The sequence below is a fragment of the Gopherus evgoodei genome, chromosome 11 (genome assembly GCF_007399415.2).
Source record: "Gopherus evgoodei ecotype Sinaloan lineage chromosome 11, rGopEvg1_v1.p, whole genome shotgun sequence".
Classification (NCBI taxonomy): Eukaryota; Metazoa; Chordata; order Testudines; family Testudinidae; genus Gopherus; species Gopherus evgoodei.
This window is the reverse complement of record NC_044332.1, coordinates 7,469,105-7,489,650: the sequence shown is the minus strand read 5'-3', so window position 1 is coordinate 7,489,650 and position 20,546 is coordinate 7,469,105. Positions and strand designations below refer to the sequence as shown.

Genomic DNA, 20,546 nt, shown 5'->3' with positions numbered 1-20,546 from the left:
AAAAGCCAATTCAGTGTCCTCTCGCCATGAAAAATTCTATTCTCTGATTCTTAGAACATTGACAAAGATAAGGTGGGTGGGGTAATATCTTTTACTCGTATTATACATGTCCACAGTCCCCAAAGGGTTAAATTCCCATTGCCAAATCTTTCACTCCCTGGGCTGTATTCACACAGGGTATAGTAATAGAAAGGAAAACAGATTGAGAATGTTCTCTAAATTGTTCAACTTTTCCTTTAAATTTCCATTTGATATTTTGCTTTAATTTTTTTTTAATGGTCGGGCTCTGAACATAGCTCATTAGTGTACACGCTTGTCAGCTCCTAATTACAAATCCGGTCCAAAAGGATCAGTAATATACGTATTTATTTCCAATGGGGACTCGATAACGAGAGATGTCAAAATGAAAAGTGGTGCAATAAGCATAACATTAAATAATGTCTAAAATAAGCAGTCCAACCTCTCGAGGCTATTCTGTGATATCTTTCGATGATTACATACAGAATTAGCCACAGATAGGACGGTGTCCTGGACAGATGCAAATCAACTTTCTTAAAGAATAAATTGGATACAGTAGTTGTTTTCAAAAGGTCAACATTTCCCAACAGAGACTTTAGAGATATAGCCAATCCAAAGCACATGGGAAAACCACAGAGGGCTAATTCTAAGAAAACACTGATATTTTAATGCGAACCGCTGTAAATATATTTGAAAATACTGGAGTTTTACTACAAGTCAAAAAATGTACCTAGAGTTGATCTACATGCAAATTCCCATCCCCCCATGGACCTGGTCCACACTGTAGTTTTCTCAAACACCTCCCTTGTGCTGCCATGTGGCATACCAGTGACCCAAAGGGACACATTGCTTGGAGTCCTCCATTGCTTTGACGCTGGAGATCTCATGCAATCAGTCAGGTGTGGGGCCTTCCCTCCCCTGGAGAGACAGGGCGCATGGCCTAAACTGTGCCATCTGCATAGAGGACCGGGATCTGTGTGTGACTCCTGGAAGAGCCACGTTGCCAGGGCTCAGAGGTGGGGGTGGCTCTTGGAAGCATGGAGGGGGAAGCTGTGCATTAGTTGCTGAAGATGCAGTGTGCACTAACCTGTACTACCTTGGTGCTGGGGAGCAGTGGAATCTGCATGGCCCAGCCAGCCCCTAGCCCTGATCCCTGCTAACCCATAGAGCCTTCCTTTGCACAGTCCCTACAGAGGGGCTCCCAAAGGATCCAGAGCATGTAGTGGAAGTGGCACTCCCCTCGTCCCCTTCTCCCCATCCAGGATCAGAGCTACCAAGTTCTGTTCAACTCCATGGGTGACATGTCGCACCAGGAACAGTCACTGACTCCCCTCAGGGTGCCCCAGGGCCGCTCTGGCAAGGAGGCAGGAGCACTCCCTCTCTGCACAGGAGGTTTGGTCAGGCAGATGCACGAGCAGCTGGGGCATGGGAAGTCAGAAGTGACTGGGGAGCCTGGAAAAGTCAGTGGGGTCCAGAGCATTTCAGGGAGTCAGGGTTGGAGTGTGGCAGACTTGGTTCACGCAGTCATTGCGAGTAGGGTGGAGAGAAAGCACTGGTGGAGCCTGAGGCTGGTGGGGGTTGCTGGTGGGATGGGAGACCCTGAGACTGTTGGGGATGGAACAGTCTGAAGTGGAGAGCAGGGAGAGCCTCAGCAGTTGGTGGGATTACTGGTGGGGGGCAGCCTGAGGCTGTTGGAGGATTGTTGGGGGAATGGAACAGCCTGAGGTGGGTGTGTGTGGTGTGGCAGAGCCTCAGGCAGTTGGAGGGTTGTTGGGGGGATGGAACAGCCTGAGGTGGGGGTGTGTGGTGTGGCAGAGCCTCAGGCAGTTAGGGGGATTGCTGGGGAAGAGATGGGGGGCAGTACCTGTGCCAGGAACTGTAGCTGGGGATGCTGAGCTGGAGACTGCCTGCGGGGGTGAGGTTACATGGGAGTGTAGCACTGAACACCTAACACCCCTCAATCCTGCTGTATACAAGGGGAGATCTGAGGCAGCTGGGGGCATTTTTCCGCATACATTTGTTCTTCTAGTCCCAGGACAGGGCACTTGCCCCTTTCTGAGGCAGAGCCCTTACAACTAATGGCTTCTTATGCAGAGTAGCTAAGGAATTTTTCTTTATACAGCCAATGAGGATTCCTGACCTCCAGCGCCCCACTTCTTCCCTTGAAATAAACCTCTGCTCAAGACACCAGAAATTTAACAGCCGGGGGAAGTTCCTTCCATCTTACTCTCCCTTTTGAGAAGATACAGTTCACTCCACAGCTGGACCCAAAGCTCTTCTGCAGGACTGCTGCTCAGAGGACACTGATACACTCGATTTAGCAAGCTTTTGGCGACGGGTTAAAAAGTCAGATGCTAAGTCTGCATTCTGCTGTGTGTCTTTATCATGTGCACCCATACTTAATTTGCATTTCTGCTAGCAATTATGGGCTGGGAGAACAACATGCTTTACACAGGGTTGCCTTGGAAGGCACATAGATGTTTAGCTACCACAAAGATACAAATTGGCTACTAATGTCCATTTTTCCAAGGGTACACACTGGAGTGGCTCCATTTTTGAGCGTCTAAATGGACAGAACTGGGGCCTCACTTCCAGGACTCTCTGGAAGTCAATGGTCCCTGCAGGTGCTCGTCCCTTCTGAAAATCAGGCTTGAGTGTTTCAAATTGGGCCCTCACTCACTGAGGCACCCAAAAGGATGTTTTGGGAAATTTTGGGCACATATTTTTCTGTTTGTTATCATTGTGGTTTGAAGGGAAATTACTGGAGACTGGGAGAATTCCCATCCTAATTTATTTCTTAGATACAACAATGATGAGTCCTATAGAACACACTTAGAGACAATTAGATTGGACAGATGACATAAGTGTAATTCATATCATTGCAAGCTGGACCCAGAACTTCAGAATATGGCTACCTACACATCTGAAAATGCCCTGAGCACTTAAGCACTCTCTCTACAAATTGCTAGGGTTTAATTCAGATTGGTTTTATAAGGCAGTTGCAAACCAATTTCAGGGTTTCCATCCAGAGGTTTGCATTGGTTTAATTAAACTGATTTTTAAATAACTTCAGTTGAACTGGTGCAACAAGGTATACAGAGCAGCCCCCTCAAGCCAACTCCAGCCCTAAGGAATGATGTGTAATAAATATGGCAATGTAGGTCTCGTAGGGGACTCGCTGACAGTCACTTCCCTGCTTGAGGAGTAATGAGAAATCACAACGCTACAGGAGAGATGGGGATGCTAACATTTACTTCATATTTTATATCAGTTTTTAAAATTCATGTAATTCTTGATCTGTGTTTGATTTTTAAAAATGTGCATTGATTATCTTAAGCAAAAAGCAGTGCCAGCAACCAAGAATTCAGACGCTCTGCAAATCTCCAGCAAGCCAATGTGGGCGAGTGCCACGAAAGGCACTAGTCACTACGGAAAAGAAAGTGTAGATTCACTTTCAAAGGGTTATTATAAACACATTCAACGTTCCTTAACTGTGGGCCAAACTCTGCCCTGATTTACAGGCAGTGAAGCTAGTGCAATATTGCCTGTTATTTTTCAGTCTCTCCATTAAAAACAATGGTGATTATGTAGTAACAAACTTTACTGGTACAGCATTAGCTCCCACTAACGGTGTAAAAACTGTGCAACACCTCCCTGTATTGTGGGCTTTAATAAAAGGCCCAACTCAGGCAAAACTTTAATGTGAGGTTTGTGTAAATAAGGACTTAAGACCCACTTAGGACCCAAGGGGCTGAGTTTTCTCTGGGAAGCGCTGAGCACCCTAGCTCCAAGTCCAGTCCTACTGCTACCAAAGTGATATTTAACTGGGACGGTATGAAACTTTCTGAGTGAAATTGAAAACACTAGAAGTGAGAAAGCTTTTGGATTCCTCTGAGAAAATATTAACTGGACTATCTCACTAGAAAACGGGAAAACATCAGTGAAAACAGCTTCCTTTTTATGCATCAAAGGTGAAATGTTGCTCAAAACTGAGCAGAATATAGGAAAAATAAAGCTAAGGTTCCAGCAAAGGTGGGGCTGCAGCAGAAACATGCCAAAGTGTGATGTTTTACATCACAAGTGGTATTTTAACTGTATGTAAGCATCCAAAACAAACTAGTGAAAAGCGTTCCAATTCCTCACAGCCCTTGCCTCACAGCATGAAAGGATCGATCCTGCAAGGTGCTCAGTCCTCCGAGACAAACCCAGCACAGCACTTCACCATGTGCTGAATATGCATGTGCTAAGGTTCTTTCCTGGATCAGGACTAGAGTGCCCAGCACCCTACCTTGCAGACTCAAGCCCCAAATGTGCCTGCTAAGAATGTTCAGTTGTTTCCTAGAATGCAAGACAGCATGTAAGCGGGTTGTAAAATTCACTCTTGTTCCCAGCAATTTGGCTGGAGGAAGAATTTTTCATACTCTCCTCCCATGGATGGAGTAACTAAGCCAGGTATTCAGGAAAATTAACCAAGAGCAGTTTAGCAAAGAGCTTTCAGTCCAGCTGCTTTGGCACAATATGAATGGGATGAAACCATGCAAGTGAGAAGGCGAGAAAACCTGAGTGCACTAACAGGCAGCGGCTGGTGCTGCAGTAAAAGGCTGAGGTTGGCAGTGGAGGCCGCAAGCGGGTCGGCTCTTACCTGACCACCTGCAAAAATGACAGGGGTGGAGGCGGGCTTTGGGCGATAGGGAATGGTGGCACCTTTCGGTGGGGACTAGGAAAAGGGACAAGGAGAGGGAGAGAGAACATTAGAACAGCTTTCCTGAAACATCAGTAAAAAGAAAGTTAGAAAGCAACCAACCCAACACAGGTCATGGACACCACAAGGCACACGAATTCTATTAGATTGTCCTTGTCCCGCAGAGATTCCTTCAATAACTTTAACAGAAACGTTGGGACTGGGCAAATATCATTTCCAAATGATAGGAGACAAGGGAAATAGTCATATGAATGGGGGGGAAGTCCTTAAATTAAATGAGATGAGGCTTCTCAGCAATTCCTTTTCCTACGGGCTTTACTCCAATGAACCTTCTCAGCTTAATCTATTTCACTCTCCTATACTCGTCACCATACACATTGTATATACTTATTTCTCTGCTAATCTACATTCAAAATTACCAGGCTTTTGTGCAGGAGAGACCATTCTAGCAGCAACACCCTTGAACTCTCATTGAAGACACATGTATCTGGAGACAAGTGGCAATAGCAGGATGTGCTGGCTATGAGATACGCAGTGGGGCTGCTAGGGAGATAACTCGTTAGGAATACATATAGAGAAGTTTTCTTCATATCGCAGCCTTTGTTACCATCATCAAGCTATGCTGTACATATCAACAGCTGATTACAGCATCGCATCGGTGATGTCAAGTGTTGGATATGATGCTGTGGCACTAGTATAGAGCACCGCACGCTATAAGTGTGTTGGAGGGAAATTAGAAAGAGTGAGAAGATTGTACAACAGATTGACCATCTTTGTCTTCTCCACTTAAAAAAATACTTTTTCGTTTCCTCCAATGCAGATAGACCACCAGTGCTGCTGGTCCTGCTTTTAATCTTATGAACCTTGCAACCATTGCAAGGTCTTTGAGGCAGAGACTGTCTGGTTACTATATATCCATACAGGACAGTGCAGGACTTTAGTGGAATGGGGCCTGCTATATGGTGCAGTGGTAGCAATAATAATAATAAAGAACACACACAGGGCAGCTCACAAACTATTGTCCCACAAAGGCTTGGAAATTACCCTGCCTCTCCAATGATCTCTATATTTTAGAAGAGAAGCATTTTATTATAAACCTGCAAATAAGAAATTATGTTTATTACACTCGCCTGGTAAGTGATTTCCTTGTTTCCTGGTTTAGAAAGGAAATAGCATACAGCTATTGTGACCCCTTTCTGTGATGTTACTGTACTGATGAAAGGGATCACGCTGGGGGCATGGAAGATTCAAGTCCTTGGCTTATCTACAGAACAGGGACAGCACAAGCAGCAATTGTGCAAGCTGCACACACACACACAAACTCCAACAATGTACTGGTGGAGCAAGTGAGCAGTGACTGAAGAGCCACCATGTAGCCACATGCCGTTGGGAGGGTTCTCCACACACACACCCTCTGTCTTTTCATCCTGCCACAAGTCAATGCCATTTGCCAATTCAGTCTCCTGCTTCAGCCTGACCTGTTTGTTGTGAAGGCAGTGCAAGAGCTGTATTATGTGACTATTGCTCCTAATAGTGTTTGTGACAGGTGTATGCCGAGTTCCGTCTGAGAACCAAATCATTGTTAATGCATGAAAGAAATCTTGTGAAAGCCTCTTCCTATGAGATTTCAGACCAAAATGTTTGGATTTGTATCCATTATTGTTTGTATTATATACAATACATATTTATAGGTAATTATAGTTTATATCTATAATTGTAATTACACACAAAACTACTATCTGCAGAATGCACGGCACATAAAATCAATATGAGTATTAAGAACCTCACAATAAATATTAACACGCAGAAAAACTGTGTGATCAAATCCCCCAAATGAACTACAGTATTTTAAGGCTCTAAATTCACAAGTCTGCTTTCTCTCATACTGCATTAACAACACAGGAAAAATGAGAATTTCACTGGATAAGTAACAGAAAGGTGGCAGGATTGTAGTGAAAGTCATTGTAAAGCTTTACAAAAAATATCAATACTTCAGCTCAGAGACCTATCTCCCATTTTGACTCAGGCTTCCCATTTGCCTCTACTGCCATAATGGGCACTGAATTCTGCATCTCCAAACAGGTACCTGGTGCTGCAAACCTGTCCATCACTCGTGCAGCCCTGCCTGTGATTACTGCTGCTCCAAACCCACCTCTGCCAAAATCCTTCTCCCAACCTCCTCCCTCTCCCAGTTTCCCTTGTTAAGAACTCCCCAGATTCCAGTGTGCAGAAGGCTGATTCCTGCCTTCCCTCACATACTAAATACAGTGACCATATCGCTCCGGTCCTCAGACAGTACCACTTCCCCATTCATTTCAGGATCCAGTTCAAAATGATCTTCCTAGTTTTTCAAACGGACTGGTTCCAGCTCATGTCACAGGTCTTATTTCTCTCTATACCCTTCCCACTCCCCTTGCTTTTCTAGCACTAAGCCATCTGGGTGCCACCGCACAAGCTCTCCGGCCTAAGGGAGAGAGCCTATGGCCTCCTAATTTCAAAAGCAACCTTCTTGTGACTCTACTGCTGACTGCCCCACCATCTCATTTGAAATCGCAAGAGAAAACATCGTATTTCACTGATCAGTTAAGTTAGAGTTCAGCCCCAGACTCCATAACTAGTAAATTAACAGAGTGCATGGCTGGCCAAGAACATATTATGAGGATTTTAAAATAGAGGTACCAGGAAACATCTATGATCCAGTAACTGAGGGTGAACAACGACATCAATAGCTATTCCAGGGTTTTCACTGTAGTTTGGTTGTTGATAGCTTTTCCTAATACTTTACCCCCATTGTTACAGACTGTACCTCCAGCATCACCACACAGATCTGTTTGACACACTGGATAATTGCATCGGGGGTCCCCGAAATTGTCACTGCCCGCTCTGTGGAGTTGGGCAGCATGTCCCCCGCCACTTGAACCTGAGCACCTGTTGACTGGAGAAAGCAGGAAGGGAGAGAGAGAGAGGAAGAATAGCAAAGTTGAATGCACAGCATCTGTAACAATGAAAACACCTAATTGTCCCTTTCTTTGTAGCCAGCAGCAACTTCAGTGCGCGCGTGTTTCGGTGCATTAGACCCTGGTTAAGAATGGCTTGCTTTGCAAATATTACATGACAATCACCCTCCCTCCTCTTGCCACGCCATGTACACAGTGAATATGTCAGTCTTCAAGGCCTGTAGAAGTCAAATGTAATGCCATGCCAGTGCTGGCAGGAGCCCGGGTCAGTTACATGCTGGGATCCTTAGGAAATCAAAAGTCCCAGTTTAACATTTCTGAATCAGCTGCTGGTGGCAGGCATTTTGCTGGAGGTGACACTATTTGTGAAGCTGGCTGCATGTGGCTGCAAAGTCAGTTTCCATTCTCACTTGAGTTAAATGTAGCTTTTAAACAGTGCTCTTACAACTGAGTTTTAAGAAAAGGGTCTGCCTTACCTCCCTGATTTCCTTAATCTTGGAGCCTCCTTTGCCAATCAGTGAGCCACACTGGCTAGCAGGCACGACCAACCTCAGTGTTACTGGTGGTTTACTGGTAGCAGTGCTGTTACTCATTGAGTTGATTATATCCTTGGGAAAGAGAAAAATAAAACTGCCTTTATTATTCTGCCATACACACTCTATCCCAACTGGTGAAAACATACAAGGAAGGGCACAGTTTAACCTTCCCTTAAATTGCACATAGGATCATATCGTGCTCTCAGGAACCAAAAGCACTGTCAGTCAACTATTTCCATAGCTCATAATTATCTATCTTAGGTGTCTGCCTGGTGCCAGTCACTGCTCTACACCCGTAGCTCTCCACAGACAGTACCTCCCAGTTAGGTGCAGCCATTTGTGATACTTTCTTGACAAATATCTAAGGCATTTCTATTTCTGATGGGTTAATCTGGTGCTCAGGAAAATGAGAAAAAGACAGTATTGATATTATTCATGTAAATCATAGAATCATAGGACTGGAAGGGACCCTGAGAGTTCATCCAGTCCAATCCCCTGCACTCATGGCAGGACTAAGTATTATCCAAGGGTGGGCAAACTTTTGGGCCTGAGGGCCACATCTGGATATGGAAATTGCATGGAGGGCCATGAACGCTCACTAAATTGGGGGTTGGGCTCTGGGATGGGACCAGAAATTAGAAGTTCAGGGTGCGGGAGGGGGCTCTGGGCTAGGGCAGGGGGTTGGGGTGCCGGTGTGGGGGGTAAGGCTCCAGCTGGGGATGCTGGCTCTGGGGTGCAGGAAGAGGCTGGGACTGAGGGGTTCAGAGGGCAGGATGGGGGATCAGGACTGGTGCAGGGGTTGGGGCATGGGAAGCGGTCAGGGTTGCAGGCTCCGGGCAGCGCTTACCTCAAGCAGCTCCTAGAAGCAGCAGCATGTCCCCCCTCCGGCTCCTACACAGAGATGCAGCCAGGTGGCACTGTGCACTGCCCCATCTGCAGGCACTGCCCTTGCAGCTCCCATTGGCCGTGGTGGCTGGCCAATGGGAGCTGTCGGAGCCACACGGAGCCATGGTATGGATGGAGCAGGGCAAGCCCTGACTCCACTCCTCAGCTGGAGTGCCGGAGTGGGGCAAGCCCCAGACGCTGCTTCCCAGCAGGAGCTCGAGGGTCTGATTAAAACATCTGAAGGGCTGGATGCGGTCCCCAGACTGTAGTTTACCCACCCCTGATCTAGACCATCTCTGACAGGTAATTGTCCAACCTGCTCTTAAAAACCTGCAGTGATGGAGATTCCACAACCTCCCTGGGCAATTTATTCCAGTGCTTAACCATCCTGACAGTTGGGAAGTTTTTCCTAATGTCCAACCTAAACCTCCCTTGCTGCAGTTTAAGCCCATTGCTTCTTGTCCTATCCTCAGAGGTTAAGAAGAACAATTTTTCTCCCTCATCATTGTAACAACCTTTTATGTACTTGAAAACTATTATCACGTCCCTCCTCAGTCTTCTCTTTTCCAGACTAAACAAACCCAGTTTTTTCAATCTTCCCTCATAGGTCATGTTTTCTAGACCTTTATTAATTTTTATTGTTCTTCTCTGGACTTTCTCCAATTTGTCCACAGCTCTCCTGAAATGTGGTGCCCAGAACTGGACACAATACTCCACTTGAGGCCTAATCAGCATGGAGTAGAGCGGAAGAATTACTTCTTATGTTTTGCTTACAATACTGCTGCTAATACATCCCAGAATGATGTTTGCTCTTTTTGCAACAGCATTACACTGCTGACTCATATTTAGCTATGATCCCCAGATCCCTTTCCGCAGTGCTCCTTCCTACACAGTCATTTCACATTTTGTATGTGTGCAACTGATCGTTCCTTCGTAAGTGAAGTACTTTGCATTCGTCCTTATTGTATTGTATCCTATTTACTTGAAACCATTTCTCCAGTTTCTCCAGATCATTTTGAATTTTAATTCTGTCCTCTAAAGCACTTGCAACCCCTCCCCGCTTGGTATCATCCACAAACTTTATAAGTGTGCTCTCTATGTCATTCTCTAAATCACAGGTGGGCAAACTTTTTGGCCCGAGAGTCACATTGGGGTTTTGCAATGGTATGGAAGGCCGGATAGGGAAGGTTGTGCCTCCCCAAACAGTCTGGCCCCTGCCCCCTATATGCCCCCCCCCCACTTCCCGCCCCCTGACTGTCCCCCTCAGAGCCCCCAACCCAACCAACCCTCCCTGCTCCTTGTCCCCTGACCGCCCCCTCCCAAGACCGCCCCCCCAGGACCTCACCCCCTATCCAACCCACCCCTGCTCCCTGTCACCTGACTGCCCCAACCCCTATCCACACCCCCGCCTCCTAACAGGCCCCCCGGGACTCGCACACCTATCCAACCACCCCCCGTTCCCTGGCCCTGACCTCCCCCCCCAGAACCTCCACCTCATCCAACCGCCTCCTGCTCCCTGACCTCTGACTGCCCTCCAGGACCTCCTGCCCCTTATCCAACCCCCCCCCACTCTCCACCCCCTTACCATGCTGCTCAGAGCGGCAGGACTGGAAAGCCGAGGAGGTGGGCGGGCACAAGCCATGCAGCCCGGCAGGAGCGGAAGGCCAGAGTGCTCCCCACGTGGCAGCGTGGCTGCGGGGGAGGGGAGATAGCAGGGGAGGGGTCAGGGGTTAGCCTCCCTGGCCGGGAGCTCAGAGGCCAGGCAGGACAATCCCGCGGGCCGAATGTGGCCCACAGGCCATAGTTTGCCCACCTCTGATCTAAATCACTGATGAAGATATTGAACAGAACTGAACCCAAAACTGATCCCTGTGGGACTCCACTTGTTATGCCCTTCCAGCACGACTATGAACCACTGATAACTACTCTCCAGGAATGGTTTTCCTACCAATTTTGCACCTACCTTATGATAGCTCCATCTAGGTTGCATTTCCCTAGTTTGTTTATGAGCAGGTCATGTGAGACAGTATCAAAAGCTTTACTAACGTCAAGATGTACCACATCTACCACTTCCCCCCTATCCACCAGGCTTGCTACCCTGTCAAAGAAAGCTATCAGGTTGGTTTGACATGATTTGGTTTTTACAAATCCATGCTGGGATTGTTACTTATCACCTTATTATCTTCTAGATGTTTGCAGACTGATTGCTTAATTATTTCTCCATTATCTTTCCTGGTACAGAAGTTAAGCTGACTAGTCTGTAATTCCCCAGGTTGTTCTTATTTCCCTTTTTATAGATGGGCAGTATATTTGCCCTTTTCCAGTCTTCTGGAGTCTCTCCCATCTTCCATGACTTTTCAAAGATAATCACTAGTGGCTCCGATATCTCCTCAGTCAGCTCCTTGAGTATTCTAGGACGCATTTAATCAGGCTTTGGTGACTTGAAGACATCTAATTTGTCTAAGTAATTTTTAATTTGTTCTTTCCCTATTTTAGCCTCTGATCCTGCCTGATTTTCACTGGCATTCACTATGTTAGAGTCCAGTCACCACCAACTTTCTTCATGAAAACTGAAAATGCTCTATAAGTTCCCTCAACACAGCTCTGACCCAGCACCTCAATCCCTATCTGGAGCACTCGCAAAGCTGCTTTGGGAAATCTTGGAGCCATTTAGCTCACTCCTCACGAATTGTAGTGTTCAAATATCATGTGAGCTGACTCCTTTTTAAAGTGTGTGAAAAGTCCATGCAGGTTTTAAAATATTCCAATTAATGGAAGTGCAGTGTTCACATAGACTGAAAAGCCACCTGCATGACGATGAACTAAGTTACTTTGGAACAAATTGACAAATTCCAAACCCAGAAAAGACCATTATCATCATCTAGTCTGACCACCTGTATAACACAGGCCACAGATGTGCCCCAAAATAATTCCTTTTGTACTAGAGTAGATATTTTAAAAAATTAAAGTTGCCAGTGATTAAGCATTCAGCACAGACCTTGGTAAATTGTTCCAACAGTTAAATTATTATTATTGTTACAAATTTACAACTTATTTCCAGTCTGAATTTGTCTAGCTTCAACATCCAGCCATTGGGTTATTTTATAACTTTGTCTACAAGGTTGAAGAGCCCATTTTCAAATATTTCTTCCCCATGTAGATACCTATAGACCATGATAAAGTCAACCCTTCCATTTCTCTTTGTTAAACTAAATAGACAGACCTCCTTGTGTTTATCACTATACAACACATTATACAATCCTTTAATCATTCTTATGGCTCTTCTCTGACCTCAACATCCTTCCTGAATTGTGGGCACCAGAACTGGGCACAGGATTCCGGCAGCAGTTGCACCAGTGCCAAATACAGAAGTAAAATAACCTCTCTGCTCCTACTTGAGATTCCCCTGTTTATGCATTTAAGGATTGCATTAGTCCTTTTGGCCACATCATCACACTGAGAGCTCATGTTCAGGTGATTATCAACCATGACCGCCAAATCTTTTTCAGAGTCTCTGCTTCCCAGGATAGAGTCTTTCCTCATGTAAGACTTGTGTGACTCTATGATTTTTGCTGATATATATATTTGCACTTATTCCTGTGTATTTAGGCCACATTTTCTCAAACTCACACTGTGTCTCATAAAAATAAAGTTCAAGATCTTCCAGGGCCATGAGATGAAACTCAACCCTTTCCTAGCTAGAGATGTAAATATTGAGTGGAAGGTTTTCTGTTGAACACTAGTTCGGAGTGAAGGCATATGTAGGCCGATAGAAGCCTGAGATAGATTTTAAGAGTCTGCTCTGAAAACATTTAAGTATAAGCATAAATAGAGTAATCATCTTTGTGAGAACAAGAAAAGATAAACTAATGAAAAATCTAAAAAAGATTGGTTTGAACTAATACAACACCTGTACTGATAGGGGAGGAGAGTTAACATGGAAATGAGAGACTAATACATATAAGAAAAAGTAACAAAAAATTATAAATAAGTTTGTGTAACAAAGGGAGGTTGAAGCTGTATAGTACCAAGCCCTGACACAGGGACCATCTGACTGGGATTTTTCTAGCAACCATTTTTACATTAGCACAGAGCTCTGTCATGCAAAATATGTGCATTTCTATATGCAAATGTTAGCAAAAGTGGTGCCAAATTTCAGACAGACAATGGATGGGGTGGAAGAGGAAGAAATTTGGTGGCCTGAGAAGGGAAAGAGAAAGAGGAAGAAAGATAAAAGAGATGATATAGGAACAGTATTAGGAGTTGGGGTATTGGGAACTTCCACATGGAATCATATAGATATCACAGTATTGTGGGAAGAAAACCTGAAAATGAGACATAAATTACAAAACCTGTTAACAAAGTTACACAAACAACAGAATGGGGGTATAGGGGAGGATTTAAAGGCTGTTCGGGATGCTAGGATAACAGGACAGCTGTTATGGAAAGAGGAAGCAGCAATCAACTAAATGGGAAAAATCATGAACCATCCTCATATATCAAAGGCACGATATAGTATGGCATAAGGTATGGCAGCTTCCTAATAGTGGAGCTACCGGTAGGACTAAAGGAAACTTAAAGAGGGGAAGTGCCTGGGTTCAGAACAAATAAGATGCTAGACAGAAATAAAGGGAGTAGATTGGTGCAAGGTTAGGTGCTACTCAAGGGTCTGTTATGCTGAGAAAAGGTGCAAGCTTGATGAACCATGGATCCTTCCTCTGGTGCTAGCAGTGCCAGTGGCCCGAGGGCCAAGTGAGGCATTAAAAGTTATAGTGTCCAGTCCACAGATATGTTGGAACCTTCCGTGACAGATTACATCTCAAAGGAACATGTCACTCATCCTCAGACACTGGACAGGATGGGTGGGGGAGTCTGGAAAGCCCCAGATACCTCACATTGTTCCAAAAGGCATGGTACCTGGTTGTGTTGTTGTGATGTACTGCAGAGTGCATTGCTGGCAGGGGGTTCATCTTGGATGAAGAAATCTGGAATTGCACAGTATGGCTGAGGCAAGGAGGACAAGGTCAGCCAAGGCTGCAAGGGCTGGAGAAGGCAAATATTGTATAAGCTCATGGGCTGGACACTTCCAGTATGGGACACAAACATGCTGTTATGACTGGCCAATCTTCTGGCCAAGAAATTTTACCTGAATAGGGGACAAGATAATTTTTCCATTTCCCCAGCATGAGATCCACAGTGTATCAGCTGATGCTCATCTGATTGGTGCTGCCCTCGATTGCATGATAAAGCTAAGCTGAGTCATACCATCACTGCATTGAAATGTGCAGGCTTTAATGAGCAGAGGCCCAGAACATTTGTTGACCTTAAGACAAGAGAGTTGAAATGTTCAGAGCGACTTAGATACACTGGGAAATGCCCCATGGCGGGAGTTAGTATATAATATTGGGGAACATCCACGGATACATATGATATCAATGGACTTCACAATTGCACAAGCCATACTAGTAGGGGTGTTAATTGCATTGATCTGGAAGGTTAGGAGGCAGTTGGGAAAGAGAAGAGATGTATATGAAATATAGGATTAGATGAAGCCTTAGAAAGGCTTCTTTGGCTTCACGGTGGGGAGTGTTGGGAGCAAAGGCATATGTAGGCCTGACAGAAGCCTGCTGAGGATTTTAAGAGACTGTGTTTATAACGTTTAACAGCATAAACATAAGTAGAACCGCATATGTGAGAGAAATTGCAGAGCAATCATGTTTATGAGAACAAGATAAGATAAAATCACTAAAAAGCTAGAAAAGATCGGTTTGAACTAACACGACACCTGTACTGACGGGGGAGGACAGTTGACATGGAAATGAGAGACTGATACATATGAGACAAGATAACAAAAAGTTATGAATAATTTGCATAACAAAGGGAGATGGAAACTGTATTGTCCGGTGCTGGTGGCAACTGTGATGAGATCATCCTAATGAGCTTCCTACTTGTAAGTAACTGACCACTACTTGCTGAATGTTTTCCCGTAATAACTATTTGCTAGATCTATCTGTTGAGTAAGTGAACCTCAATGGAATGATTTGTATCGAGTGTACAGATACATCCTTCCTATTCCCATCAGCATGACAAGGGCTGTCTTGAGGAGCTGTAACCAGGAAGCACGAGGGCACTGATTCAGGGGTGGAATTTGCCTCTCTTCCCACAAGACTGCATGGGAATCCTTACACTTGACAGAATGACGATGGGCAAAGACTGAATTACACGTGAGGCAAGACCTGAAGGAGATCATCTGCTGAAAAAGTCAGAGACAGCAACCGTGTAATATACAGGGATGGTATCTCCTCCAGCCCACACCGCCTGTGAACTCTGTTTCCTCACAGTCAGTTTTACCAAGGAGTAAAGCTTTTGCTTTTCTCACCCTCCTTGGAAGAGACCACTCCTTGTGCCATCAATGCTCACAGCTCTGTGTAATGCACAAAGCCCTCTATTGCAGGGGGATTCTGTGGCTGTATTTTTCATCTGTTGAGCACAAATGTAGTGAAGGGGTGTGGTCCAGTGGATAGTACCCTGCCCCTGGATTCCTAGCCCTGGCTCTGCCATTGGCTGACTTTGGGCAAGTTACTGTATTGCCTTATGCCTCAGTTTCCCCATCTGTAGAGTGGGGATAATGATACTGATCTCCTTTATAAAGTGCTGTGAGATCTACTGATCAAAAGTGCTGGGTATTCAGAAAAGCACTGTACTGGGAGGTGCAGAAACGGATTTTCCCACTCAGGAACAGGTGCAGGATCCATGCTGGCCTATCCCACGCCACGCCATCCAGGCAGCTCAACCTTGGCCAGGAGGGACAAGCTCTACAAATAAGTACTTCTGTTTCTAATCCTGCCCATTTCGGTTCTTGGTCTCTCTGCTGAAACTACCTGAAACCATGCCAACTAGTGACCTTCACCTTGCGCGAGGGCTACCCCCTTCTCCACTAAGATATGGACAAATCTCACTCTCAGGGCTGGAATGAACCTGTTGCCAGCATGTCAGACTCCAGAACAAGAACAGAAGCAGGGCCACTCTGTATCTCCCAGCACGAGGTGGCTCTGCATGGACTCGTTCACTCCAGCTCCTGACCAGTGGATCACCTCTTCAATGGATTTTGGCATCCCTCAGTGATTTTCCTCCCTCCAGCCCTGCTCCACCACCTCTGTTCCCCACACATGTGTGCACACACACACACGCACATACACACACACACATACAGACACACATGCAGGCCCCCCCCCAACTCTCCCCTTCCCCTCTCTGCCTCACCTTTCCATCTCCCCTGCTTCCCAAGCTCCCTGGCCCTCTTCCCAGATCTGTCTGGTAGTATTCCCTGATACAGCACCACCACTGACATCACAGCCATTGGCTCCTCACAGCAGCAGCCAGAGGGTGCACAGCAAAAGGCTGCAGCGGCAGCCTCAGAAAGCTTTTCGGCCCCACCTCACTATTTGATGCTCCGGCCTGGAAACTTTTTCCTGTTGCCCCTATCCCCAGCCTGAGGTGACAGCTGTGTCCTGACATTACAACACAGCCTTGTAACCCTGCGCTGTGACAATGTCATGTAATGCTACATCATAACAGTGAGCTGTAGGCACAGCAGCATGATAAACTTGTGTGCACTGACCCACAATTTCCACCAGACTTCAGTGGTCTTGGCAGCATTAGGGCTGGTCCCCCAGCTCTGGAACTTTGTCAAAAATTGGCTCACCAGTTCTCCTTCTGCAAAGGAGCGTGTGTGTTTCCTCACCTCCTCAAATTTGTAAGCAATCATGGCAAAAGCCTTGAAGATGGCATCTGTGGGGCCTGTGATGGTCACAATTCTTTCCGGACAGTTCCCCTCAGAGATGTTGATTCTTGCTCCACTCTAGAAAGAAAAGAAAAACCTCTCCTAAGCCCTTTAAAAAGCCCATCAACCTGCATGGCCACACACTGAACCATAGCTGGCTACTGACCTAGAGAAACAGGCTAGAGGTTCACCAATAACCTCAGCTCCTGCAATCTGACCAGTGTGTAAGTAAAGCCCTGCGCCCACGGGGACTGCTGGTGGCTCCTCTCCAATGTAAAGGTACGCTGGCAGGGGCCAGGTTCATTTAAAAAACAAGCCAACCTTTTATACGAACGCGACAACCAATCAGTACACAAAAGCACAAAGTGCTTGGACAATGAACTTGTAAGGCAAATTAATGGTTCAGGTGAATCTCCACTGAAGTTAATGGGAGCTTTCCTGAGTATGGCATGAATAAAAACTGACAAAGGGTCTCCAGCCATAGTCTACATTTTTATTTTATGCAGCTTGCTTAAATTTCTTGAATAATGGATCAATGGTCTTTAGTACTGAGCACATAACTAATTGCATGTTTTCTCAGAGAAAATATCTGCAGAGCTCTAGGCAACTATACACCGAAATTCCCACAAATTGGGCCGTAGGAGCAAGGCCTTTCCATTAGTCTCCATGGCGCTTTCATTAGAAATCATTTCAGATGTCTGGGTAGCTCACCTCCTCCCGCATCTTTTTCACGGTCTCTCCTTTCTGAAATAAGATGCAGAAACGCAACCATTAGAATATCATCAACAGCTTCATCCAAACACCTATCCTGATTAAAGTTTCTAATACATTTTCATAAAAGACAAATACATAAAATACAGTTTAGAAAGCTGAGAGAAGAGTTCACCCCCTGCTCCCCCTCCCCAATCCTGCTAGAGCTTTGAGGTGTATTTGTATTCTGAGAATAGACTATTAACAATTTCCTTTTCATACCCTGTAGATTTTATTCCTGCGTGAATTGGAATCATGTCTGCTCGCTTAACTGACAAAACAGCATTCAGATCATTCTCATAGCGATTCACAATGAGTTTCTTCCTTTCTAAATGTCCTTCTCCATGGAAGAAGCTCAAAGACATTCACACCCATAAAAAAGTTGACTAAACAATCTGAGTTTGATAAGAAAATAATGGAAAAAATAAAGGCCATGTGTGGAGGGACAAGTATCCTCCTCTTACCAGTCGTTGTAATGACCCCTTCTTCTACCGACCTACCAATCTGTAAAAACACTTCAGCCTTCTCCAATAACGGTCCTCCGTAATGCTGTAGTAACCTCACTGTAAACATTGTTCTTTGGGGCCAGTGCCCTAGAATATCATGGCTCTTTTCACAAAGGTCCAGTGGGGCAAATGATATTCTGTGTTCTTTACTGTCAGTGCCATCCAATTTTGAACTTTAACACATAAGCACCTGTCCATTTTTCAGGAAGGTTGTAATTGTAATTTGAGCAGTTGTGTAAACAGGTCACTTATAACTGAGTACTCTGCTATAGAAGAATTGTAGAAATTTCTTTGTTGTTATGCTAATTTGCCAAGGTCGTGAAACCAATGTATTTACTGACATTTTGCTACTCTTGTGATGAGATTCATCTTTTTCCTTAATGTACCAGTGGGAACAAAATTATCATCATCCCAGAATGAACATATATATTAGTAGCCAGAGTGACGCAGCAATAGTGATAGACTAGAAAAATTACAGTATTTTAGGTGCATTTTGTAAGGAGAATGTTCTTTGATTTCTTCTTCAGATACATGAATAATCTATCATGCAATCAGAAAAATAGCTCCTCAAAATGATAATTTTCAGAAGTGTGTCATGCAATAATTAACAGCTGTAAAATACAAGTTATAACTACTATACAACTAACATATACAATGATGGAATCTGAAGAAATATTTACCTTCCCAATGATGCTTCCAACTTCCTATAAAAGACGCAAACACAAAGACAGAAATTACAGAATTTAAGAAACTCCAATAAAATCTCATAGTGACAGACAGGAGTTGGTGCACTCACTGAATTCAATGAATTATGAACCACACAGAGTGATTTTCAAACAGCCACAAAAAACACGGAGCAGAAAGGAAATTACTTCTTTATTTCAGAGGGGATGCTCACGTGTTTCCCGATGCTCACATGTGTTTCCTCTGGCCTGAGGAGGATATAAACTCTGTTTGCTCTCTGAGGTGCCTCACAGACAGTGTTGGTTCTGAACTATGGCCCCGGTTCACGAGATCATGTAAGTACATGCTTTCCTGAATGGGGCCTAGTGAAGCTGAGTGGCTGCATGATCTCCTGGACAAGCTGGTTGCAAGGCAGCCTAGAACAGAGCTATAGCACTCTCATAGCATCATGTGCAAAAAACACTATCTAGGTAATAAAGGAGGGTTTAATTTTTTTTAAAGAAAACATGGAACTGTGACTCTCAGAACGGAGCAATCAGTTGTGTTTCAGCTCCACGATATGTGGCCCTCCTCCAGCACATGAGCATGCATGTCTTCTGGCACGTTCAGCCAGTCAAGCAAAACGACAGGCTGTACATTCCCAGGTAGGCTGTATTACACTACATGACTTCACAAGGAGTTCAGACGTGGTTTGTGTTGCGGTTGATGAGCACAGCCATACCCACAGTGAGCAAGTGAGAGGAATGTCTGTCACTCAGAGCATACTGGCACATTAGGGGGAGGCACACACCTTCCCAAGTGCCATCAGTTGGAGAATTAGACCTTCCTCGAGAGCCCCATTTCTCAGCTGGAGGATTGTGACCCCTGGAGGGCTATGAGAGGCCAACAGGGGAAGAGTTGCGAGGTGTTGAAACTTCTATTACAGTCTAAAGCAAAGGAAATCTCATTCCCTCACTCCCCATAAACCCTTCCATTTCAAGATCAAGTATTCTCTGTCAGCCTCTTGAAACACACCCACAAATCAATGATACAGGCTTATCACTGAAAATTATTTTGCTCTTACTCTTTTAATAAATGTAAGGGAACCACAAATATTTTTTACTTTAAATACTAAGTCAATGCCAACCTGAGAAGGTTGAGAAACACTTCTCTAAAGCTGTGGAATGGTGCTAAATTCATGTGACTTCAAGTGTATAATAATGCTCCATCAGGTCTCATCCTTCACTAAGCTCTGCAAAGTGCTCCTTGCCTTTGAAAGTGGGAAATGAAGAGGAAGAGTCTTGATATCATCTTCTTGGTACACAGACTTCTATTGTCTGGTATTTTAGATCAGTTCTCCCAGTATTCCCCAGCAGACCCAGAGTTTTCAAAGGCGTGAAGTGGGTGGGCACCAAGGCTACAGGGCACCAGTCTGACTCGCGCTGGTTTCCTGAAAGGTTTTGAAAGCTTGGGATGGGCAGAGCTGTGGCTTTGAAGCCACAAGGTGCCATTTGCCTGAGCAGGCTGCTTGGGCTGACACCTGCAGTGAAGGCTCTTGGGAGGAAGCAGTCCCCTGTTCACATGGCACATGAGGGCTGCACCGATACAGCCATGGTCGCAGCTGTCAACTGCTGGCACTTGAGGAGTCTGACAGGGCACACAGAGTTGGGTGCACGGCTGACAGAGACACTGCCTCTCATCAGAGCAGGGCACTGGGTGGCACCGTCTGTGACTGTAACGCCATGG

The 20,546-nt window shown here is 45.2% G+C and overlaps 1 protein-coding gene across 8 annotated transcripts in view; it reads right to left on the bottom strand.

Annotated features, from left to right (window-relative positions):
* PCBP3 (poly(rC) binding protein 3) overlaps positions 1 to 20,546 on the bottom strand; it is a 92,095-nt gene that overhangs the window by 46,752 nt on the left and 24,797 nt on the right. For 4 of the 8 annotated variants that reach the window (XM_030580087.1, XM_030580089.1, XM_030580088.1 and 1 more), the window contains exons 3-8: positions 18,818 to 18,841; positions 17,593 to 17,625; positions 16,843 to 16,959; positions 8,154 to 8,285; positions 7,527 to 7,655; positions 4,592 to 4,735 (exon numbers count right to left, since the gene is read on the bottom strand). In XM_030580087.1, coding sequence (XP_030435947.1) covers positions 4,592 to 4,735; positions 7,527 to 7,655; positions 8,154 to 8,285; positions 16,843 to 16,959; positions 17,593 to 17,625; positions 18,818 to 18,841 — 579 coding nt within the window. The remainder of the gene's footprint in view (positions 1 to 4,591; positions 4,736 to 7,526; positions 7,656 to 8,153; positions 8,286 to 16,842; positions 16,960 to 17,592; positions 17,626 to 18,817; positions 18,842 to 20,546) is intronic. The other 4 variants (XM_030580091.1, XM_030580093.1, XM_030580092.1 and 1 more) reach the window with 1 other exon arrangement.